General features: G+C 44.2%; 2 protein-coding genes across 3 annotated transcripts in view; one reads left to right on the forward strand and one right to left on the reverse strand.

Annotated features, from left to right (window-relative positions):
* Window positions 1-21,589, forward strand: part of SYNPO2L (synaptopodin 2 like) — a 40,150-nt gene extending 18,561 nt beyond the window's left edge. For both annotated transcript variants that reach the window (XM_062639848.1, XM_062639855.1), the window contains 2 exons: window positions 666-1,327; window positions 15,551-21,589. In XM_062639848.1, the coding sequence (XP_062495832.1) occupies window positions 666-1,327; window positions 15,551-17,886 (2,998 nt within the window). In that variant the 3' untranslated portion in view covers window positions 17,887-21,589. The remainder of the gene's footprint in view (window positions 1-665; window positions 1,328-15,550) is intronic.
* A 279-nt stretch (window positions 21,590-21,868) lies between these two features.
* On the reverse strand, window positions 21,869-23,366 carry LOC134174672 (secretory phospholipase A2 receptor-like; the record flags this gene model as incomplete). Its single annotated transcript, XM_062639867.1, has 3 exons — window positions 21,869-22,022; window positions 22,523-22,668; window positions 22,965-23,366. Coding segments are annotated over 3 exons (702 nt in total), but the record flags the coding sequence as incomplete, so codon positions are not given.
* Window positions 23,367-26,051: the final 2,685 nt, after the last annotated feature.

The raw sequence follows: 26,051 nt of genomic DNA on the forward strand, positions 1-26,051 counted from the left end.
GCTAGCTCGCAAAACAGTCTCACAGAATTTACCTTGGTCTTTTCCTCATGCCCCGCCTGCCTACCACAGGATAGCAGAGTCCTACCCCCCAGAAAGCACATGGGCCTTTTCTCCTAAGTATTTGCTATTTACTTCCACATAGAGGTCAGGGCAAACAGCACCAACTTCTTTGGAATCCATTCTGAACTAAAGCCAGGGGTGCTGGGATCCTCAGAGCTGACACAGCTCCATGGTGCAGTCCCAGCTGCAGGAGCAGCTGAAGTGTAGTGTGATGGCTGAGGCACCATCCACCATGGTAAGTGGCAGGCTGTAGGGCTATGTCCCACTGTCCTGGGGACTGTTTGCTATGCAGGAATTCACCTCCCCAGGAGAAATGCCTGGGGAGCTAGTTAAGCTAGCTCAGTAGATCTTTATGCTCTCATTCTGATTTTCAAGTGTTTAACACCTGGTTTTCAAAGAGTCATGAAGCAGAAAATCAGGACGAGAGCATGTAGCTGATGTCAGAGATGTGTCTGCCCTTGGTGTCTGCACTTGAGGCGTTGGTACCACCTGAAAGACATCTGAAACACTGGCTCAATCCTTACTTCTCTCTTACATGTGAGGATTTCTATCCAGCTTAGCCTCACTAACCAGACATCACTCACTGCTTTTCCTTCTCCCCACAGGATAGTTGGTGGGGACCAAACCGGCCCACGGCTCCTGCGCTCCCCTTCTCCAGGGCAGCGAGTTCTCTCCCCACCATCCCCACTCAGCTCCCCAGCACACATACTCAGCCCTGAACCAGCAGGAGCCCCAGCCACCGTGCAGCCCTCGCAACCACGGAGGTCACAGAGGCACCCAGAGAGCTTCACCTCCCCGCCAGACAGTGAGGCTTACTATGGGGAGACAGACAGCGATGCAGACAACGTAGCCCAGGAGAAGCACCGCCGGGCTCGCAAGAAGAGCCCACGCTCCCCACCCGACAGCACCACCAGCAAGCTGGATGCACCTCAGGATGAGGTGTCCCTGTCCGAACAGAGTGGCTATGAGAGCATGCCAGAGCCTGCTCCTCTGCGGGGAGCTGAGGTGGCCAGCTCCAGCGGGGTGGCCAAGAGGGAGATTACCTGCTCGCCTGGCAGCCGTACAGACACTCCATTTTCAGAAAGTGAGGGACAGTTGCAGCCACCATCAACAGAAGGACGGGAGCCTTCTCCAGAGGCAATGCTCCTGCCCCATGCCACCAAGGCTATCCAAGCGGAACGCCATCTCATCCCCATGGTGGGGCCAGTGGAACACCCAGTTGATGAAGACCTAACCACCACATACATGGAGAAAGCCAAGCAGGCCAGTAAGTTCTCTGCACCCTGCCACTCACCCATGCCCTCTTCTTACACTGGATCTCCTTCCAGAAACCTCATTGCTGCAAATATCAAGTGGGTTAGCTTCTCTAGCTTGGGAAGAAGCAGACCCAAGTCAAACCTCCAGGGTCTGGGGCCTCCTATTACAGCTTTGACCCTGGTTTTTACCTCAACCAAGGTGTCCCAAGGAACAAGTGAGAGAAGGGGTCTGAGATCTGGGCATCACTTGTAAAAGCTGCAGCCACACAGGGATGTGCTCTAGCACCATCCCTGGAAGTATTCAAAAAACATGTAGACAAAGCCCATAATAGAATAATAGAATCATAGAATAGTTAGGGTTGGCAAGGACCTTAAGATCATCTAGTTCCAGCTCCCCTGCCATGGAACACCTCACACTAAACCATGCCACCCAAGGCTTCGTCCAACCTGGCCTTGAGCCCTGACAGGCATGGAGCATTCACAGCTTCCCTGGGCAACCCATTCCAGTGCCTCACCACCCTAACAGGAAAAAATTTCTTTCTTATATCCAGCCTAAACTTCCCCTGTTTAAGTTTTAACCTGTTACCCCTTATCCTGTCACTACAATCCCTAATGAATAGTCCCTCCCCAGCATCCCTATAGCCCCACTTCAGATACTGAGAGGCTGCTGTGAGGTCTCCATGCAGCCTTCTCTTCTCCAGGCTGAACAGCCCCAACTTTCTCAGCCTGTCTTCATACAGGAGGTGCTCCAGCTCCGTGATCATCCTTGTGGCCCTCCTCTGGACTTGTTCCAACAGTTCCATGTCCTTTTTATGTTGAGGACACCAGAACTGCACACAATACTCCAAGTGAGGTCTCACGAGAGCAGAGTAGAGGGGCAGGATCACCTCCTTCGACTTGCTGGTCACATTCCTTTTGATGCAGCCCAGGATACGGTTGGCTTTCTGGGCTGCAAGCTCACACTGCTGGTTCATGTTCAGTTTCTCATCAACCAACACCCCCAGGTCCTTCTCCTCAGGGCTGCTCTGAATCTCTTCTCTGCCCAACCTGTAGCTGTGCCTGAGATTGCTCTGACCCAGGTGTAGGACCTTGCACTTGGCATGGTTAAACTTCATAAGGTTGGCATCAGCCCACCTCACACGCCTGTCAAGGTCCCTCTGGATGGCATTCCTTCCCTCCAGCGTATCAACCGAACCACACAGCTTGGTGTCATCAGCAAACTAATGACATGGTTTAGTGGTGAACTTGAGAGTCCTGGGGTAACAGTTGGACTTGATGATCTTAAAGGTCTTTTCCAACCTATATAGTCCTATGATTCTATGATTCTAGTCAAGACCTTTCCAGGTGGAATAAAGTACCAAAAAATGTAGTGTACTACATGGGTGATGCACCTGAAGTGACCTTATATCTTTTCTGGTTTCTGCTATACATGGAGTATTTCAAACCCAAACATGAAGGCAGAGCAAGATGCTACCTGATTTCATAGTTGTGATCTATGCAATGATATTAAAACCAGGGTAATCAAAGCTTGTTTTCATATGAGTACTTCAGTGTGCAGTATGATTGACTAATTTACACTTCTCTGTGCCTAGAAATAAAGCAGGTTTTAAAACAGTGACTTAGTTAGGGGACAGAGTGGGGAATGGTGACACAGAAAAGTTACTAGACTGAATCAGAAATACAGCACACAAATTCTAACTTCTGATTCTCTGCTTCAGATGTTAGGTATTTTTGTCCAGGCCAGATAATATTGCAAGGCAATTGTTAAACCTTTCTTTTCTTTTCTCCTTGGGCTAAACATTCCTTTATCTATTCTGCCTAAGGGATCCTACAAAGGTAATCCAGACAGCTTCCTAGACAGTGCCTGTCAGGCAGGGCACTGTCTTACTGCTCTGCCCTTATGGTGACAGACTCGATTTGGTCCCTTATGTCTGGCCCCACTAGGCAGTACACTATCTTGGAGCCTTGTACTATTTCTTCCTAGTCTTTAGTGTTCACTTTCCTTAGAACAGCAAAGAAAGTAGCAATTTAAGCCTCTCCAAGGGTGAAGCTATTTTTTCCCCCTTAGAATAATGTACAAGCACGAGGTGAATGTTGAGAAAGGCATGTTCAGCTGCTCCCTGCCACCCGATAGTCCTAGCAGTGGATAAGTAATTGCTTCACATCAAGACTTATTTCCGTAGGCAGCGTCAGTACAGAAGGCTCCCAGGAAAGCCATGTATTTAATGCAGAGCATTTCTGATGGCAAAATAATATCCCATGGCAGAAGGTGATGCAACCCTAATGCCAGCTGGATGTAGGGTTCCCAGAAGCACTACAGACTGAGGTAATATTTTATTCTCCTATTACTCCTCCACTGCTTACCCCCCTTCTGGTTTGTTTGGCCATGAGTGTCCTTATGTAGGGGTTATTCTGTTGTGGATGGCAACTCACATGGCCAGCTTGGCCTTTTCTTGGGTTAAGAATCTTAGCAGTAAATATGAAGGCAAAACTCTACATGCTGATCATGCTGGAGCACAGCAGCCATTAAAACAAAAGTCATGATCAACAGCCAGTAACTCTGTGGAGGAAGGAAGTAGCATGAAGGGTGCTCACTGTGTGGTGACCAGAGTTAAGGATCACCTACACCTGGAATAACCACAAGAGGATGTGGGACTGCTGAGCTGCACTGGCTCATGGGGAGGCTGCAGGCAAAGACACTGTCAGCATGGGAGGCACATGGTACAGCATCTCTGTCTGGAAGGATGTAGCCTTGGCAAGGATGTTTGGGCTTGAATTGGTTTAGCTCCTATAGCTGCTCCAGGCTCTCACAGAGCCAGCAGAATCTAAAGCTCTCTTTCTCTGCCTTTCCTTAGCAATACTCACAGCACAGTAGCCTACTTTGGGATACAGAGACTCATGGGTTTTGCTAAACAGGAGAGCAAGGTCACGCTCAAGTTTTTAAAATCTGAGTTAACTATGGTAGATGACTTGGATGATCAGTCATGGGAGCCTGCCACTCAGTATATATGCAGCAGACATTTAAGGACCATTCTGACTACCTAATCAGATGCCTGCTTTTTGGAGCACTACCTATCTATATATATTCCCAGTGCACCTGCTCAGCACACCCTCCTTGCCTGGCCACAGCCTTTTGCATTATGACTTCCACCATGGCATCGTAAGAATGTGAAAAGCTCCTTTTTGGTTTGGTGGGACTGTTACCCAGATGGTTCCTAACCTTTTGTTTCTGGAACGTATTCCTTTCTCATGGCAGCTCTGATCTCTTCTCCAGTTTTGGGGGTGTTTCTCTTGTCCTTTGTATTCATTCTTCCTACCTTTTCACTATCATTTAAGCTACAGAGGCTTTAGTCCCTTTCCCACTTGTCCCTTCACCTCAGACAAACAGAACTGCACATACAGGATTCTAGATGAGGATCTAGAAACATCAGATTTCTAAAGGAATAATTGAAATCCCTGTACAAGAACAGAGACACGTAACAGTTGTTTTGCAGACCACTGAGAGTAGCAACTGACATTCTTATTCTTTACAGCTCTATTGCCCTGCAAGGATCTCAGTAAGACTGCCATTTTTTGTCAGCTCTTGGGTTTTCTTAAACTTAAGATCTGTAGCTCTGCTTTTTATTTCCTATGTCTAGAGCTTTTGCAGGCCTTTGTCCTCACTGCATGCTTTCCAGAGCTCTCAGCCTTCCAGATCATAGGCAAGTTGATTCAGCCCCTTCGTTTTTTATGTGATTAGGAAATACGGCAGAGTGTATACTCTCCTTAGAGAGGCAACAGCCCTTGCAGTGAGGCTTGGGCCTCTCTCTGTCCAAATTCCCTGCCCTATTTGCACACTGGCTCATTTTTTCCACCCTGTGGGATAAGCGCATACATCTTCCCAGCCCACCACAGGACACATGATGTGGACATGCCTGCTCGAAAACCACTCAGAGCATTGCTGCTGCAGACTAGTGGGGCAGTGTGGGAAGCCACACATCACCCAAATGTGGGGAACTTGCCCTACAAGTAATGGGACTTCAGTCCTTATTGCTGCCCAGTGACTACTGTGTACCCTGGTGTTTTGCTTAGTGGGGCAAGAGAACAGCCATCAAAGAGGGACTCTTCACTGTACTTTAAATGAACTACAGCAGAGCATACAAACTTGTGAATAGCCAATATTTTGCCTAATCTGAAGAAATGAAAGTACAAATTTGTTTCCTTCCCACTAAACCAGTAACTTGCTGTCTTTAAATAGGTGATTAATCTATGCAAAAACTGGGGATCTTTGGGGCCTCAATTCATCATCACTGTAAGGGCCAACCCGCATCCCTTCCTGAGATGATTTCTGTGCTGCTTAGACAGTGCAGAAGGAAAGGAAGAGATAACAAGATAGATAGAAAATGCAAACAAAAGGTTAGCAAAAAGCAGGAGCTTGTGGCAAGCAGAATCAGACTATACACTGTCACAAGTAATTGCTAGTGAGGTTCTCTGGTTCTCTGTAACTCCTGCAGTGTCTTCCTCTGCTCCCCCCACCTTCAGAGGCTTAGGGTCCATCTGTATCCAGGGTTGCTTCTCATCAGCCATCTGTGCTCTCTAAGGTGCACTATATTTTCACCCCCATCCTAAATCATCTCCCAGGATCAATGGGCTCAGCCTTTTTCACAACTGGAAATACCAATTGCTAGCACAAGGCAGACATACCAGGGTAGAAGTCTACTCCTAACTTGCTAATCATACTGTAGGAATTTGTGTCACTGCAAGAAGTGCTTCAAAATATCTCAATTTAAACTTATCCACTGGAGTATTTTTAGTTCCTACCACTCAAGAGCCTCTCCATGTATGGTAGGGGAAGGGAGGGTAAAATGGGTGGGGAAATTTCCTCCTCTGCTTTATATGGACCTGGTTGCCTGTGAAGAGTCATCAAAGTTACCACATTCCATATCAGAAAAGGAAATCCTTCTTGTTTAAAGCGGATGTGCAGCAGCATCACTTGACGAGATAGGATGCTTATAAATAAGTGGCCTATTCATTGGAGGGTCATAGAGATTACCTCTTCTAAGGGTGACTGCAGTCACATTTCTCTGCAGGGAGGGTGAGTGCAGCAAGCCATCTATCAGCCTATTACGACTAGCATAGGCCACAGGAGCCGTTAACAAGATGAAGTACCTGAATGGCAACCTGAACCTGCTACCCCCATTTTCAACTTGGCTTTCCGGTTTGACAGTTGTGACTCTAACAATCAATTGCGTGGTTGTTAGGCTACCTTACTGGTTTTGCCATTCACTGGATTCTAGAAGACCAAAAGTTTAGGGTTGTATCAACTGTTTCCATCCTACCTGCTTTAAAGTAGAAAAGACAAGCATTCTGCTCTGACCAGAAGATTAATTCCTGAACTATTTATCTTACAGGAAGTCTCTTCCTAGCAGTATGAAGCAATGCTGAATAACCCTTGGCCCTTACTAAGGGTGAGCAGCCAGCCACTAGGAAATCACGAACAATAGCTTCATGGTTGAATCATAGTTGGAGAGTCTGATATCACTTCAGCATGCATTAAACTGGAAATTGTCTCCATTTACAAAATCAATTTACTTAACACAGATGTATGCAGTCCAGTTGTATGCCTTTGTTTAAGAATATCCCACTTAATAACTAGTATTCAGTTCTGAATTCTCTGCAGCTTGGAAGGTGTTTATTAAAGGAGACCACAGTGAGCTAAGCACTGTGCAACTAGAGCCCTTTTCCTCCAGTTTTATGCTTGAGTATGGCTTTTGAGCTTATGCCTTTGGTTTATAAAGTTCTTCTATTGAAAGCACAGAGGTGGTATTTTCAGGATGATGTATTATCTCTTTGGGCAGAAGTCAGAGATTATAAAATAGTGTTGTCTGTCTTGGCTAGTGTGGATGAATTTTTCCTTCGTTCTTGAGCCATCTCAGAAACTGTCACAAGTAATTGGCCGTAGTCCTGAGGTGTTCTTACTGGATACTTCTGCATAATTTCCTTGGCCATCACTCTTGTTCAGCATTTTGATTTAGATGCTGTGGGTTGCGGCATTGGAACTAAGGCTGATAGAGCTTTGCTCTGCATCACCTTTGCACCTCACTCCTATCCTGCTGCCCCAGATCCTGACAGACACATGGTTTTAACTGAATGTATGTTAGGTCAAGATAAATCTAGCTGCATATAGTATTCCCTGGGAGGGGAAAGATTTTTAGTATTTGAAGATATTTGGAGGAAAGCTGTATGTGATCTCTGAAATTAAAAGGTATATACTCTCATTTGTCCTAGTATTTCCACTATATAAGATACCATTTTGAGCATCTTTTCTAAACTGTCAGTTACTCAGACATTACTTCTCTGTACTATTGTCAGGGCAGGGACTCTGGCTCTGGGTCACAGTTCCTCAGACATGGTCAGAGATCATTTATCATCCTGCTGCTGATGAAACAGTGTCAGCAGTTCTCTTCCAAGCTCATGCTTCCATGGTCCTTGCACAGCCCCAGCTAGTGATTTTTCAGACACATTAAGTTAAAATAGCCTGTCCTTGCACATGCATTTCTGGAGCGACTTAGGATGTGTAAGGCTGATGGCGAACTAACAGTGTTTGCCGAAACAATGTAAGCTGAAATTTTACCAGTAATTCAGATGTCAAGGTGACTAGAGAAATAATCACACTGAAACAACTGTATATATAACACCGTAAACTGTCTTACTCTAAGGTAGTTTCTAGGTTCCAGGATTTTGAGAGCTGAGTTGAAAGAAATCATAATGCAAACAAGCAATGGAAATCCCTCTCCCTGTCCGATGTTTTTTCTATCAGCTTTCAAAGTGATATGGGACATGCTGACAAGGTTGGGACAAGCCTGCTCAGAGACAATACTGAAATGAGACAGAAATGGACTTTGACAAAGGGTAATTAAACAACAGAGTCATTGCTCAAGCAAAAGTGAGAGAAAATTATAGCTAGGAAGGAGAAAACTGTCAACCTGACAAATAATCGTTCTTCAGTTTCACTTAAATCCATCATAGGAAGGGAGATCAGTTTGTTGTGAAATCTGTAAAGCTTCACTGTCATCAGTGTGTCTACCACTTACGTTACTAAGAATCTAGCCCTTTGCATAAAAGAGATAGGAGCAGGAACAGGGGCAAGTAGATTCTGTGTATCTTGTTGCATTGACTATACTGAAAGGACAAGGCTGAATCATATTCTCTGTAGAGCAGAAACATAACAAATTAGTGAAAATTGTATCAGAGTGGTCCTCAGTCCTTGATAAATACCCTGGAATGATGGTAAGTGTCTCAGGGAAAGAGAACAAGAATAGCACCCTTCTTGTAGACACTGGCTGTGTGGATAAGAAAAAAAATAAAAATGTTTAGCTTCGATTAGGTGAACAAAGTAGTTCTTCTGAGGACACTTTGTGGAAAACAAAAAATATCAGAAAAACAAGATGGACTGATAAAAGCTAGAAAAAGAGATAGTCTTTGACCTGTTCAATAAGATAAGACTTCATGGCTAAAGAAATAAGGTAGACACAGTATATGTTGGCTTCTGTAAGATATCTGATATGGTTCCACATGACTTTTCCAATGAGAGAAATAGGGATGTGATAGGACTACTGTAAGGTGACTGCACAATTGGCTAAGAATAGAACAGAAAACATAACTATTAATGGCTCATGATGTCAGATTAGCTAACTGGCTAAGTTGGTAGTAGTGTTTCACTGGGCTTCTGAATCTAACAAGACTACCTCTATATTTTCACCCATGGACCTTTAAACACCAACATATGTCAATCAAATGTCCTCTCCACCTCAACGTTATATGACTGGTGAGGAGACAGATGATTAAAAATCCCAACCCTCCTCTCTTCTGTCAGTGGATCTCTGGCTGCATCTAGACAGAACAGGCAGCATATGCTGTGGGGCACCCAATAGCCTCGAAACTGCTACTGTTCAGAGCTGGGACCTGGCTGGGACACCTTGCATCTTTTCTCTGGTCTTTCTTCCCACAGAAACCCAGGTGTGTGGGGAATACATGGGAGGGAGGTGGGTTACCTGTATTGAGGAGCTCAAAAGTGTTTTGAGGTGCACCACAGCTGTCTCCCTGTCTGCTTTTTCAACTGCAGATTCCTGCTAATGAAGCTTTTAAAATGTTTTTTACTCCTCTTGATTATGTTGTACCTAGCAAGCAGTAACAGAAAATAGCAATGGTAATACTACTTGTAATGGATGCCCTGAGGGTTCAGCGGAGATTGCTGTGTATTAATCAATCAGCAGATGACATAAGACATGGAAGCTGTACAGTTGTCTTGTGAAAGGCTGGATTTTTAAATATAGTAGTAGCTTGACTGGCTGCAGAAAAGGACTAAAATCAACAGGATAACAAGAATATATGACAAATGCTACAGGATTAATCAAGTCCACAGACCCAGATGGTGAGCATATGCTTGTCTGTATTACTAGAGAGGGATTGCTGGAAATACTGAAGGGCAAGAGATGAATCAGTGGTATCCTACTGTCAGACATCAAGCAATTTTGTGAGCAGCAGAATTAACAGATCTTGGTGTCCTTTTAATTTATGTCTTGTATTTGATATCTCACTCTCTGATGTCAGAAAAATTCAAATCTTCTGATGTCTCTCACATTCAAAATGAGAACTCATATTTGTTCCATTGTGTGTCTTCTTGAGTTTTTGGTGCCCAATTAAGACTGCACTCAGGCTTCCTGCTTCCTATGACACGGTCTATCTCTTCTATCCAGCTACCTATTTTTTAGGAAATCGGGCTAAAACTGCAAAAGCCAGATTCACTAGTGCATTCAACAAGGGCTGTCCTGGCAAAAGAAAGCTCTCCTTTGGCAGTCTTGTTGCAGAATATGTACGGAATATCCCGGGCCTAAGGGTGAGTGTCAGCACAGGAAAGCTGGCCACATGAGCTACCTTCTGCACTGAGGAGACATTTTCATCCAGCTCAGGAAGAAAGGCAAACTCCCACTCCACTAAGGGAGATCTCTCTGAGTGTACAGAAAATGTGATTGAAGTGTGCAAATATCCAAGAATGAGAAACAAGTTTTCTATCCCAAGAGTTTTACTACTTCTAATGTATACTCCTCTGCTTTACAGTTTGCAATTCGAATATTGGTCAATACTTGAAAGGTTAAAGCTTTCAACAGAGAAATACTTAGAAAGCCAATATAACCCATCCAAATCTTATTTTGAAAGGACTCCAGGTATGAAAAGCATGAGGTGTCTATAGCCTTTAATGACTTACTGAGATATTTGCAACGTTAGCCATGGAAAAATGACCTTGTTACCATAAATACCTGGAAGAACAAAATTGTTCTAGTTGATCACTTGTGAAAAAAAAAATAGCAGGCAAGTAGTATTTCATCACACAGGAACATGCTATTTCTCTTTGAAATTAGCCGTGTTCTTATTTTCTATGGTAAAGGCTTTTCTAGAATTTGGTCTTTGGTAATAAAATTTACCATTGTTTGTTTCCTAGTGAACATGAGCAGTATCTGACACCGTGTAACCCTGCTTGTTCAGAAGTTGGCCTGAGCATACATTAAAATGCCTTCTTTTAATAGGGCCTGATTTTGAAAAGATTTCTACTTTTTACACTTATTTTTTCTGTAATTAGTAATGTAATTAATTTCTCTTCAGTGAAATTTAATTAAGTTCATGGATAAATCTTTGTAGGATTTGCTTAATAGAAAATTTTCTTTTTTGTAGATTATTCCCACAGAATTTAGTGGAGACAAGAAGTGCTTTAAAACTTTACAAAATGTTTTCTATAGAAATTATCCACCAAGCCAGCAGAATTTGGGAGTTTTATAACCTCTCCTGAATGTTCTTAATAGAGGATCTTTTTTTCTGTACAGCAAAGCTGTATATTCATTTCATCATATAGATCAGATTCTTCAGGGTTTTCCCAGAGAGAAATTTAGATTTATAAATATTCATCACAAGAAGAGACTGAAAAACTTCCATTGCTCTACCTGTAAGAGCCTTTCTATGAGGCATGCCAGACCTCTCATAGCAACATTGCCTGTGGAAGTTGTCTTCTTGGCACGCAGCAATGGTTAGTGGATTTCAGGAGGCATGGTCAGACCTTTGTTTTTCTAGACACACTGGAGATGATCTGGGCTACAGCGTTTGCTAAGTTGGGACTGCTGGGAAGGGGAATCACAGGGCAGTGTCCCTTGGTCACAGCTCTGAGATTCTCTCACGGGATCTATTGCTTATGTACAGAAAGAGGCAGTAACATGAAACCGAGGCAACGTGTGAGGAGATGTTGAGCAGGTCACAACTATGGAGATTTGTAGACTCCAAGCACTCTTTATTCCCTTTCTCCCCATCCACCCCAGTCCTCACTATCAGCATCTTATCTTTTAGCACCTCTCAGACTCCAGCACTGGAGGTCTGAATGGTGCTGCCAAAACTCCAATCCTTGGCCTCCAAATGCTCCATCACCCTCTCTGGGCACAACCACACTCTTCAATTTTAATTCTACTAAACTACCTCACTGCGGGCATCAAGGATACTAATGCTTCTCTGTTCGAAGTTCCTTAGTCCTGGTAGACAGCACTAATCTGTATCATGGACTAGATCTCAGACATGGAAGGAAATTAATATACACAAGAAAAGAAAACTTGTCCTCTCTTTTCTTCATTATGTTTACCTGGACCTGGGTGCTCTCTGAGGGTTTCAGACAAGGAGAGTTGCTTTCCTCCTGGGAGGGCTTCTCCACCTGTCCATGTTGGACATGTCTGCTGTGTTAGTCTCATCTCTTTGAAAGGTTCTTTAGCACAGAAATGCTGACATTGAGGCATTGAAAAAACTAACCTGAGACATAGAATCATAGAATCATAGAATCGTTAGGGTTGGAAAGGACCTTAAGATCATCAAGTTCCACCCCCCCTGCCACGGGCAGGGACGCTTCACACTAAACCATATCACCCAAGGCTCTGTCCAACCTGGTCTTGAACACTGCCACAGAGGGAGCATTCACAACCTCCCTGGGAAACCTATTCCAGTTCCTCACTTTCCTCACTAAGAATTTCCTCCTTATATCCAATCTATACTTTCCCTGTTTAAGTTTTATGCACCTTTCTAACCTGAAGCTTGCAGCACAGAAGCAGTGAGAGTACACAGTATATTTTCTTATTTTATAATTAAAAAGAGGAGTTTCTCTTCACAGGGAGCAGAGGGTGAGAGAAACAAGGAGGGTGTTTAAGTGCCAGGTGACATTGTCCATCACACTTCTCAGTGATGAAGCTAAGAAGACAAAAATAGACAAAGTGACCTCATGGCTTTCAGCAGCAATGCCTAAGAGACAAAAGAGAGGCTTTAAAAGGCTTGTGGAGCTGATAGCAAAGGGCTTGGACACCTCAGAGTTTTGGTTCTGCTCCAGCAGGGAACTGCTTTGCTACTCTCTCATTGCCTCTCTGTTTATGGGGAGTTGTGAATTTAACGGGCTTTGTGACATGCCCAGCTCTCCAGGTCTGGACTCTGCCTTCTCAAGCTTGGATCAGCCTTATGCAGGTACAGATGTCTCCTCTATTTTCTGTTTGTTTTTTTTTTTTAATTTTATTTGTTCTCTTCTATCTTCTTACTTCCTTTCTTCCTCCTTTCCTCTCATTTTTCTTTTCCTATCCTTCCCCTATTTTGCCTATTCTGATCTCGCTCTTCACCTTCAGCAAGCCATCTCAGGAGGATTTCTCTTTCTTTTTATTCTTGAACTGTTGTGGGAAATTGTAGCTTGAATAGCATGATCATTTTTTCTGTTGGAAGGATTGGTGTAGTTAGTCATGTGCTTTAGCCTTTGATGAGGAGGAAAGCAGGAAGAAGAGAAGAGGGAGGTGAGTAGCAGGTCCCAGTGGGCCTTACTTGCCAGTTGATTCAGAGCACAGGGCAGTTCAGAGCAATTTTCTAGGGAAGTTGTACATGGATGCTAATGCTGAGCCAGTACCAAGAGCTGTTGGAGGCATAGCCAAGGCTTTCTACTGTTCTGTTTTCTCTGACAGTATTTGCTAGCCCAGACTCTGGACTTGAGTGCTTTCATACTACTCTGCTGTCAGAAGGGGCTACGCAGACACTCATTTTGTATGGTGTTAGCCTCTCATGCCAGAAATCCTCCTGTGAGTCACCTGGAGTCCAGAGTGACTAAGTGACTTAGTTGACTAAAATTCTGTAGTGCTGCTCTTCCTCCTTGCAAGTTTAGAAGCAAAATCTGAGCTAAGTGAGGTGTAGTCATAAGGATGTCGTAAGGATTTCTTTCTTGTAGCAAGAAAGAAGTCTCTCTTATTTCTCCATTGTGAGCAGCCCCCACAGACACATGCATGCAGATTCGTAAGTGAAGTAGACAGATCTTCAGGGGCTGTAGTTTTGATCATGGAGAGCAGGTGTTTGAGGGCAAGTCTACAACTGCCCTGAAGAGCGCTAAGTCTCCACAAAACCCTGGACACTACTTCAGTCTTGGTTCAGCATTCTGTAAGGAAAGTTTTGCAGAGAGCCTTCACTATGCAAGTTCAAAGCAAGCCATATTTTCAGTATTGATTATACTGCTTCCAGTTTTCTGGGTGCAAAGGAGAGGAATGGACTGTGCAAATATGAGGTGATCTCAAATCTCAGAAGTCCCCTTGTTGAAATCCCAAAGCAGCAGCATGTGCTACAGGGTGGCTGCAGACCTTGAGAAGAGCCTTTCTATGTATTCATCTTAAGCTTCCTGGAAGGATGACTGTTCTGAAAATGAACACCTTATTTTCACCATGGGGTGAGAGAGGGAAGCTTTTTCTGCTGTGGTTACACTGGTGAAGACTGGAATGAAGACGCTTCCCACACTTGTGCAGCCTAGCCAGGTTTTGGGGGACATCTGCAGTCCTCAGGAAAACTAGTATCCTTCTTCACTAAGCTCCCTGTCCCCCACCTCAGGTAACTTTGTCACGTTAGCAGGTCCCCACTGAATGAATGCTTTGTGATAAAATGGTCAGAAGTGAGATCCTGAGAGGACTGAGCAGCTTCCATCCTCTCTTGAGCTAACACTATCCCCCAGCAGTACCTGCAGCTTCTCTGCTCTCCTCTCCACTTCAGCAGGGCATAATTTTGCACCTCTTTTGTGAGAATGTCAGGGCTGGAGAAGATGCTACACAGTTTTTTTGACAAATTATTAGATCTAAGCAGTGGATGGATGTTTCATCTGGACTATCATGTTGATAAAGAGGCAATAGGAGTAAGGAAAAGGATGAAATGAAAGAAATCAGAAATTAGTCTATGGTTTAGGTATGTGAGGGTTTTCTGTGCAGGGTTAGTGCTGATTTCTGTCACTTAAACCCTGATTTAAGGCATGTCTGTACTTCCCTTAGGGCAGAGAAGTTTGGTTTTATTACAGAATCTTGTTCACCCCGTTTTCCCCACACACTAGGCAGAGAACATAGTGTTCCCCCTGGGGCTTTACTGACCACTGGGCTGGCAGAGCAGGTGGTATAAATGATTATCCCACACTTTCATGCCAGTATTCCAACAGGTGTTGGTTTTTCCAAGCAAGCTTCTCTAAGTGGATTCCTTCTGGCCTGGCTGATCAGTTATGGGGTCTGGGATTCTTGCTTAACAGCAAATGCTTTTCTTCCTTGCTGGGCACGGGGCACAGGCAAGGAATGATAGCCAAGGGTGAAAACAAGTCTCCTACTGTTGCAAGGCTGCTGCAGAGAGCAGTGAATGCTGCTGCAAGGCACTCTCACTCTGTAACTGACACTGCAGGGCCTAGAGCAGGAGCAGCCTGTCTTTGCCTGCAGGGCACCTCTCCTGTTGCACACATGTATGGGTGCTAACAGCAGGAGCTGCTGCTTTCCAGACTCTCAGGACCAGAGAGACTACTTACTCATGAGAATACCTCATGTGGTAGGAGTAAAGTCTACTAAAAGCAGGGCTGTGCTTTCAGGGTGATAAGTAAATGGTAAAAATTCCCAGGAGTAAGGGCATTCAACTGTAAAATGCCCTGGGACAATTGGCCACATGCTGCTGAAAGGAAATCCCAGGTCTGACCAGAAAACAGGCTGTCAGAGGGGGGAAGTTCCCTCTCCACACCTGCATGGACTCCTACTGTGTTTGGAGGGAAAAAGAAAGATGCAAAGGTAGGAAAGAAAAAAGGGCAGGGGGTGACAGTGTGTTTCCTCCTATGTGCACTAGAATAGCCACATCAGTGTTCATGCAGCCCTTCGCTGAGCTCTGAGCTTTCCTCTTTTTTTGTCTTGCAGAGCTCCACCGCCACGAGAGCATCCAAGAGAAGAACGTGAAAGAAGCCAAAACCAAGTGCAGAACCATTGCATCCCTGCTGACAGATGCACCCAACCCCCACTCCAAGGGGGTGTTAATGTTCAAGAAGCGCAGGCAGAGGGCTAAGAAATATACATTGGTAAGCTTTGGGAGCGTTGACGAAGACCGCTCCTACGAGGAGGAGGACGGAGTTTTTCCCACAAGTGAGTCTGAATTTGACGAGGAAGGTTTCTCTGATGCCCGAAGCCTAACTAATCACTCAGACTGGGACAATACTTACTTGGACATTGAAAAGTCCAAGTCTGACTCTGAACAACAGGAAGAGAAGCAAAAGGGTTTGAGTGAGGCCTCAGGTAAAGGAGCTCGATTATTTGAACAGCAGAGGGAACGGGCTGGGAGGTACACAGTTGAGAAAGTCCCTGCACAGATTAGCCCCCAGCTTACCCCAGCTGCCCAGCCGCAGCAGGGCACGGTGAACGGAAATATGCCTGTGCCACAGAAGACAGACAGCGTGCCCATCAGCATCCACCTGGAAGGTGTGCAAGTGCCCAGCAAGCAGCCAGCCACCCTCCCAACCCAGATCCTGGCTCCCCCTAGCCCCACTTTCTTCCCACCTCCCCCAAGCACCCCTGACCCCTTCTCTGCAAGCTCAAGCATGTTCAACAGGTCTGCACGGCCCTTTACTCCTGGCTTTTCTGGTCAACGGCCTGCAACATCCTCTGTCGTCTTCAGGCCATCTGCACCCAAAAAACCCAGTGAAAGTCTGAGTGGGCAAAGCACAGTGGATCCCCCGTTCTCACCTCTGTCTCCAGGAGCACCTGCCAATGCACCAGTGCCAGCACAGCGTGGTCCGGTCAGTTCCTCCACATCTCTGTATATTCCTGCACCAGGAAGGTCAACACCAGCAATGGAGTCACAACCGAGGGCTGGAGGAAGTGCTCCAGAAACTAAGCCTTCTACCAACACTGCCCGGACATCCACCACCTCTATCTTTCTGTCAACTCCCTCAAAGCCAGGAGGGGAGGTGGCCTCTACAGCATCCCAGCCACGAGTCCCTGGAACAGCCTCTTCTTCTTTGTATATTAGTCCAGCACCATCACAGCACACAATAAGCAGCTCCCCCACACCAAATCAGCCTTCTCCTGCCATCTCACCCGCAACGCCACGACCTCCTTCCGAGCCCTTAACCTCCAGAGAGCAGAGGATTTCTGTGCCGGCTCCCCGCACAGGCATCCTGCAGGAGGCTCGCCGACGCGGCAACAGAAAACCCATGTTCAGTAAGATTGAGGAGAAGAAGAAGAATTCACCCAACCCTGAACTCCTGTCTCTGGTGCAGAACCTGGATGAGAAGCTGAAAAGTGACCACCCTGGGGCAGGCTTCGAGTCTGGGCCTGAGGAGGACTTCCTCAGCCTGGGTGCTGAGGCATGCAACTTCATGCAGTCCTCTGGCCGCAAATTCAAGACCCCACCTCCAGTGGCTCCTAAACCTCAGCAGCAAGACGCTGGGCTGGTAAATGGGGCCCAGGACATGCCTCAGCTTAAAGGCAAGGGCGCAGAGCTCTTTGCCAAACGCCAGAGCCGCATGGACAAATATGTGGTAGAGACAACACCAAAGCCAGAGTCCAAGCCCAGGACCCCCTCTCCTTCCCCTTCACTGCCCTCATCCTGGAAATATTCACCCAACATCCGGGCTCCACCTCCAATAGCTTACAACCCAATGCATTCCCCTTTCTATCCCCTGGCAGCCAGCAAATCTCAGGCTAGCAAAGCAGAGAGCAAAGTGAAAAAGGCACCTGGCCAGAAATCAGGGATCAAGGTCATTGATTTAATGCGCCACCAGCCCTATCAATTAAAGTCAGCCATGTTCTGCTTTGGGGATCCCCCAGGCCCCAGCATTCAGGAGTCTCCTGGTCAGCCAGCCCCACAGGCTAGCTCATCCTTCACAGCAGCCAAGCAGATACCTGTGAAAACAGCCAAGACCCAGGAGATTCGTCGCTTCTCCACCCCAGCTCCCATGCCAGCCTCAAGCAGCATGGCACCCACTGTGCTTATGCCCCGCTCAGCCACCACGTTGGATGAGCCAGTGTGGAGAACAGAAATGGCCTCTTCTGCTCCCACTACACCAGCACCCTTCCAGGTAGAGCTTAGCCAGTTCCCTAAGCCATACCAGAGCTCCCCAGAGCCTGGTATGGCAGCCCAGGGGCCTTCCCCAAACCCAGCCTCAGCCTCTCGGTTTCAGGTGGCCAGGCCCAAATTCTCAGCTGCGAGAACAGGGATGCAGGCCAATGTGTGGAGGCCAAGCTTTGGCCACCACTGAGGCGGGCACCCGTCCCGTCCCATTCGTGGTCCCACAGAGATAGTGCTCGTTTTGTCTTTCATGTCAGCAAAGTGCATTGGGATGAGTGACACAAAATGAAGAAAAGATTTAAAAAAATAATTGCTCCACTTCTGCAGCAGCCTCTCCCTCAGCTTCCCCTTGGTCTCAGATGGGCAGCTTCATGGCAAGGCTTACTGACTGTGGCTACAGCAGGAGGAAGAATGCGGAGAGAGGGCACGTATGGGGTACACAGAGACTGGGAACTTGCACACAGCAGCAAAACCCACCTCTGGAGGGGGTGAATAGCAAGGGTTGTGAATATATAGGCAGTAGTTGTTTTCCTTTCCCTAGGGCACTGGAGTCACTCCTGAATGGAGGCAGACTGGGGGACAAGAGCTTTCCAGGAAGAAGGGGCCAGAGGTGGATTACAGCATGCAAGTCCTAGCTTCCCCATTGGACTGGATTTCTCTGAGCCAGCCATCTGTACACATGTACCTGTGCATGCACACACACATGCACACAGCAGTACTCAGCAAGGAGTGAAAGTAGAAGTGGGACTTGCCTTGGACACTTCTCCCAGACTCCCATCCAGAGGGGTGTGGGAAAGGAGGTGAGGGAGCAGAATGAGCGGCAGTTTGTGCACATGCACGTATGGGCAGCGTGCCCTGCGCAGGAGAGTGGCCATGTGTGCCTGTTCCTCCAGTCACCAGGGCTGGGGTAAAAGGCAGAGTCATCCTGGCTGGTGCTAAACATGGCTATCAGGTCTGGGAGCAGTTTGCCAAAGGGGGGTGTTGAATGGACTTAGGGGGGCTGTCACAAGCTGGAGGAACTGCAGAAGGAAGTATCAAACTTTGAGGACACACAAAGTCAAAGCTAAGCTCAGGCAACGGCTGGCTGGGGCAAAGAAGGCCCCGCAGCATTAGTCTCTCTGGAACAGGATATGGATGCTGTAAGTACAAAGGAGGACTGCGTGGGAGAAAATACAGTTAGCTTTAAAAGAAGTCAGGATTGAATATGCATTTGCACATCCTTTTGGGGATTTTTTTTTAGTTTAGGACAGAAGCGTGGTGAGATTAGAAATGGGTCACAACATAAAACTTGCTGAAAACTCTGTGATGAGCTGGAAAATGGAGCCCCTTTACGGATGCTCTCAGAATGAAAGTGGAGGAAGGGAAATAGAAAGTTACAAGTAGAATTTCATACTAAATTATTTAAGTATCTTTGGGGCCTATCTTGGAAAGAACTGAAGTGCTCTGAGATTCCAGAGTGAATCTGCATTCACACACACATACAGAGCTCAGTTTGCTGACAATGCTGGGAAAACAGGTCTGGTTATTCTTTGAATGGCCCAGGCTAGCCTCAAACTTAATCCCTGTGTTAAAGGCATACAGGGAGAAAGCATTTCTTTTCCCAAGGAAGAATTCAGGATATTAGTAGGGACTGTGCATGTGTGTGTGCATGTCATCTATGCTCTGATTTGCACACACCCTGTCATTTGCTTTCTGCCTGTGCTCCCCCTTTTGCAGCAGACACTTTTACAGTGTGATCCCACAGGTACACTAAGAAATCATTACTCCTGAAGCCGTGGCTCCCAAATACAGCAGATATCCCAGCTGCAGGGATGGCACTTGCCAACTCTTTCTGGGTAGGGGTTGCCCAGCCTTTTGCTAGACCATCAGGAATGAATACTGAGGCAGGATGAGGGATTCATAGCCCTGCTTGAGACATATCTCCGTGTCATTAGACTTGCTCCTACCCTTCAAGGAGAAGCCGTTTTCTGACTGGACTCAGCACAAACTTTGGATGTACAAAACTGTAGGTTCTGGGGACAAAAATATCAGTGCAGCTGGGTCTGATGCCAAGTCTTTAAGCAGTGCAGCTTGTGTGGTTTCACACAAAGTCCAAACCAACCTTCCTTCATGCAGCTGGAGCTCATGGTGTGTTCTTTCTGTGAAAGCTGGGGGCTCTGCTTTTTCTTGGAGGGTCTGAAGTGTTTCTCTGTGAGCACCTGGAGGTTTTGCACATGTTCTCCCATGAAGAAAAAGAGGGCTGGATAACCCAGCTAGCCACTCTAGTCCCAGACAAGCCTGGAAGGGAGAGAATGAGAGGAAAGGAAAAGTAATACATAATCCTGCTTTTGAATCCTTCACACTGTGGCTGGGCTTGTTCTGCAGGCCTGTGTTTGCAGTGCACATTCCTGGGTGGCCTGAAACATAGGACAAGCATGCTGGGGAGGGAGGAGGACAGCACTTATTGGCTCTCCTCATGGGAGAGGATGGAGAGAAAACCTTTGGGAATGCCTTGAGTTAATGAACAAGGGGGTGGCTGATCCAGAAGAGGTGCTACACCTGGTTGTATGACATAGGAACAGCCAACATGAACTGCTGATGGTATGTGTTCCTGGAAAGCAAGTCACTGCAGAGTTAGTTCAGATCACCAGAAGCTACTTAGTCTGTTGAAAGTGAGCAGCCATGCTGCAAAATCTAACTTGGACAATTGCTCTCTCACTCATCCTGTGCTGCATTGCATAGCCAGCATTTAGAGAAAAAAATTCCTGTGTGCTGTATCAAGCTGAATCTCTGCAATTCTTCACAAATGTGTAAAGAGGGGTCTTCTGTTTTCTAGAAAAGCTGTGGGAAGGAAAAGCTTCATCTCTAGTCTCCTCATGGAGCGTTGTCTCTAACTGGCTAGTAGTTTTAGCCACTAGCCTTAGACAGACAAGCTAGCCCAGGTTGAAAGCATTACTGAACTCAGGTGTGGATAGGGGTTGTGTGGACCAGAGAAAGGTTGCTCAAGATGTTTCTGCAGTGAAGAAATAACCTCAGAAAGTCTGAATCTTCCTCCAGTTTCCTTTTTCCTCAGGCCCCTAAAAGTAACTGCTCTCAGAGCCTGAGTGGCTCAGGAAAGTAATTGTGTACTGGAAATAAAAGAGAGGTCTGGCCTTGTCATGTAAGGAGATTGCATGGGGTTAGTAGTTCAGTGGTCCCACTCCAGGTTTCTAGGCGACATTGATGCAAGCCAAGGAGTGATGGCCAAACACTGTTGAATGTTAGATGTCAGGACCTAAGTGAGTGGAATAACAGCATTTGCCCCATCGTTTCTGATAATATAATGGGCAGCAGAGATGAAAAATATTAGGCCTGTTTGGAGAATGAATATTAAACATCAGAGCAAGGAAAAGAACAAGGAGACTGGGGATCCTGCGTTTCATGTCTAACATGCTTGGTTTACAGCTATGTTTAGAAGCAAAGCCAAAGTAGTTCGGTGGATCTCAGCGCCTCCTGATCTTTTCTGAATCCTATGCTGACACAAGAGTTGATCTGCAGAAGCAGAGGGTGTTGCAGATGAGGCCTACAGTGCTTGTGGCATATCCCAAATAAGGTCTGTGGCTGCAAGTAGCATGAGATGAGAAAAGATACTGAGATGCATCTGCTAAGCTATAAGGAAGAAACCTGCACTACTGCTGACTTCAAGCAGCTTTGCTGGTGGATGCTCATGAGAATACTGTGGCTAGCCTGTAAGAAAGGTCACAGGTAAGGTTACAAGGAATATTTTTGAACCATATAAGCTTGTCTTGAGCATCTCCAAATTTCTAATTCCTCAGTTGTTGTAGAAAAGTGGTATTAAAAAAGGAAAGACTTAGCTCTGAATGCAGGCATCAGCCTAACAGTCATAGAACAAATAAGGCACGTGAGCACAGCTCTGAGGCTTTCCAATGTGTATGCACGTCTATATATGTAAATATACATATGAATATACACACACGTGCATATGTCTCAGCCTAAACACAATGTGCTTTGCAGGAAAGCACGTATCTGCAGGACTTCATAATCCTACCAAATTCCTTTTCACAGTTGCACAGCCCTTTTGCACAGGCTGCTATTTTCATAGTTGTGTACTGCTAATCCTATTGTAACAATTACTTGGACTATGTGGCCATGAATGCCAAACAGTTTTCCTGGCCAACATCTGCTCAAAAGGCTTATTTTTTGAACTTATGCTCAGATATGACTTGATCGGTTTCTGAAATATACAGTATGCGGACAGTTACAGGTGTTCTGTCAGACCACTGCCATGTCCCTCCAGAAAGCAGGTTTCTCTTATTAAATCCAATCCAGAACTGTCTTTCTTCTGTCCTATGATGGAAACAAAGAAAAATGTCATTTCTTATGCACTTTTTCCTTCACTAAATCAGGAATTACTGTTTAAATAGTGCAAACACCTATAGTCATTTCTTCTTGAATTCAATGGATCATTCTGCAATATATTTCCTAACATTTTAGTACCCTCAAAGTAAACTCTGGTTTTCCTACCGAAATGTTGAATTATATTTTAAAAGATGAAAACATTTAAACCAGGATTAAAATTGCCAAACCTCCATTTCAATGGGGAATGTTAGCTCACAAGAACATCACCTTGACATTTACAGTTGCTCAACAGTTACTGTAAAGATCATCTTCAAAAAGAATCACACTGCAGTATTGCTAATATATTTTTCACCCATTTCCAAGTTCATGCTAGAGTAGAGACTTCTTCAGCCACTGGTAAAGAGGATGGAAGAATCAAAGTTGTGGATTATTTTTACATATTACTATTATCAAGATAAATATTATTGGTGTTAAAAATACAGATTTACCTATCAAAAATTGTATATAATAAATTGTTTAAAAATATCTCTTCATAGATATTGCTAAAACTAGCAAGATGCGCTCCAAAATCTTGGCATAACGCTTCTGCTTCATCCCATGTTCTTCTCATCAGAACTTTTTCATTGTGAAATATCTGCAATAAAATAAACACTGTCATAAATGCTGTTGATTTTGGAGAGCAATTGTTTCAGAAACCCATAAAAATCAAATATTGTTCACAGGTTTTCCTACACCAAAGCCATATGAATTCCAAATCTAGTTCTGATTCTCAGGACTTTCATTCACTTTCCAAAGCAGCGATGGATGGTAACTGTTAATTTTTGTTTGCTGGCTGAAAGAAATAACGCTTTCCCAAAAATGTTTTAGGAACAGACTATCCCTAAGCTGGCATGTAGCTTCAGAAAAATCCAAAGCAAGTTTGTCACATACCTTGTAGCAGCTGAGCAGATGAGCTTCCGACTCCCATCCAAAATAGCAGGAACTCAAATGCTTTTGAAAAGTAAGTTCAGGTTCTTCGTAAGAGTTGATTTTTTGCTTGCACAATGACATTGCTTTGAAGTTCTCACAGCTTTTCACCTCCCAGTAACCAATGGGCTCCTGCCCTCGTATAGCCACACATCCTCCAGAATGGCCTAGAGATGGGAATAAGTGTTGAGTCTCAGAATAAAGCATTTGAAGTTTGCGAATTTTTGGTGAAGTAACTGTTTTATTGACATTGGGTTCTGGATAAATCCTCGATGAACCTATGAAAGTAGCAAATGGCTTCATCAGCAAGCAGTCTGTAAGATTGTCTCGGCTGACGAGTTTGTAAATGAAAAATGATGAAGGGTTCTGCTCACAAAATATAGGAGATGAAATGTAATTTCAGATAGTACTTTTGCAAACTTCTATAGTAAAGCAATAAATTATGAGTCCAAAAATGAGAAGCAATTAATGAAATGGAGTGTCTTCATTATTATATGTCTCTATTCTCAGGTACTGCTAAGAGGTTTATGTTTCAAAGGCTGAACAACTACTTCACTTTTTCATTTTTTGTATTCTTGGTACATTTTCTTGGATTACTATAAAAGACACAAAATCAAACAAGCTGTCCTGGTTTTGGCTGGGATAAAGTTAATTTTCTTTCCAGTATCTGGTACAGTGCTGAGTCTTGGATTTAGTGAGAGAATATTGGTGATAATACAACAGTTGTTGCTAAGTAGGGCTTACTCTAAATCAAGTTTTTCATGCAAAAAGCAAACCAGCTATCAGCAAACTAAAGGAGAAGAAGAAGCCATTAGTTACTAAGAACTCATATAAAATGCATACATAGAAACATCTATAAAACATTAATTTAGATTAAAAGATGTAAGTTTTAGTTATAAAAATCAAATCTATTTTAATTTTTCAGTATAGTTTCCAAGTACACTAATAGCTCAATGTTTCATTAAGGACTTGCTCTGTCTGGTTATCAGCAGTTCCTATACATAAGAAAGAAATCCAGTGACTAAGTGGTTAAACACTGGAATACGTTCAGAACTTCCAGTTTGTCTGTAATGAACAGAAAAACCTGTTTGAATTCCCATGGAGGAAAAAACCCCAAAAAACTAAATCTTAGTAGATTATGCTAATAATTATAGTTAGAAGTAACTATCAAAATATCAGTAACACCTTAGAAAAATATATAAAAGAAAAAATGAATAAGGGTTATTTTTATATATATTTTTTTCAGTTTAGGTTCATATCTTCTTATATTTGCTATTTTTTTTACTAACTACAAAATTATGTTAAGAATTCTATTCATTGAATTAAAACTATATTCTATAATTTTAATTAAATACATGAATGGGAGAGAGCAACTGCTCTCCGTTGCAATACAGCGACAGCTAAACTTGACTCATTTATCTCTGTGGAGCCTGTAGACTTATGCTTATGTGAATCTAATGGGCTATGAAACTTGTCTATGCAGATCTTAGCACAGCACAGTCCCAGAATTCCTTATTGACATCCATGAATATAGTGGGAATTGATTTTACCTCCACATGTGCTTAACTAATTGCAGAAAATCCACCTTGCATAAGGAGAGGTATAATTCACTGTTCATGCTCTAAGCGTTGAGCGCTATTACAGTTATCAGCCTCATACTTGAAGGCATGCAGCTCAGGGATGCATAGCAACTGCAGTTAATAAAAGATGCAATCATTCCCATGGATTGCAAATTAAAGCATGTAAACCTAGTAACTCCAGAAAAATTTATACTTGACCAAAAATAAATTGGCTCTCTAAAAAGGAGAGATGCCCTGACATTTAAAATACCTCAAACAGAAAAAGATTTGTGGGGAAGGGCACAGTCATGCTATAAATAACAACATATAAATGATTGCTTGACTGACAAGGCCCTTTTCCAAAATACAGGAAGACAGAAACATAGTATTAATTTGACAATTACAGCTTTCAATAGATCAGAAAAGTGACAAGGCTGAAACACAATGTTTCGAGTGGTTTGTCTCTTGCTGCTAAATGCTTTCACTTGGTAAACAGCTACAAAATAGAACCATGGAACTAAGGGTGCCATCACACATCATAGGGTACCAAATTGGAAACAAAGTAGTGATGGATGTGTCCATTTCTGAAAGAAGTAATTGCCAATGATTCATATCTCAAGAAGTTGTGCAAATCATAGTCATGCTAAGATTTCCAAGGAACATGAATCATCTTTTTCCCTAGGATAAAGTCCAATGCAACCTGGACTCTCTCACAGCTGTCCCTGTAACTTGTTGAAGTCCCTTCCAATGTGACTTGTACTTAGATCCCTCATACAAGGACATCAGACCAGACCATACCAGGGCACATTCTCTGGCAGTCCTAAAACATTTCTCATTACGTCTTTTACAGCTGTGGCAGGGAAGAAGTGTTTAGTATTTTAGTCAGCCTAGACTAATAATATATTGTTCTACACATATATATTGTCAACCTCCTATTCATAAAAATATCCCCTTTTCGAACTTTTATGACCACAACTCTTCCATCCAGACTTCCAGTCTGGACACTTAGAACTTCAGAAGTATTTGGCACTGAAATCAAGAAGATTTTTTTGTGTTAGGGGTGAGAAAATCTCCTTGGCTATTTGAGATTGAAGAACAGGGGCATATTCTTCAGTGTTTTGCACAGCTGTTGTTTTGTTTTGTTTTTAGGAAACAAATTATAATTGTAGCCATAATCAATAAATTTCAGCCACCACTTCTGTTTGCTCTTTGATAACTGTGGAAACAAAGAACAAACACTCCAGTACCTTACAACCCGTAAGAAAAGAGGTCCAGTCTCTACCAAGAATAAATGTCAAAATTAGTTTTCATTTAAAATGCTCCTAAAATGTTCAGGAATTACTATTCCTCAGCAACACAAAGGGATACTGCTCAAGACAAGTAGGTGGACCCCTGTACCTACCATAAGAAACAGCTCATACTTTCCACTGTGCTGCAGAAAGCTCCAGGAAATCTTGCAGCACTGTTTTAAGCATGTGCTAGATACATCAAT

This window comes from Pezoporus occidentalis, unplaced genomic scaffold (genome assembly GCF_034315485.1).
Source record: "Pezoporus occidentalis ecotype Australia unplaced genomic scaffold, CSIRO_AGI_Poc_V1 ctg116, whole genome shotgun sequence".
Classification (NCBI taxonomy): Eukaryota; Metazoa; Chordata; class Aves; order Psittaciformes; family Psittacidae; genus Pezoporus; species Pezoporus occidentalis.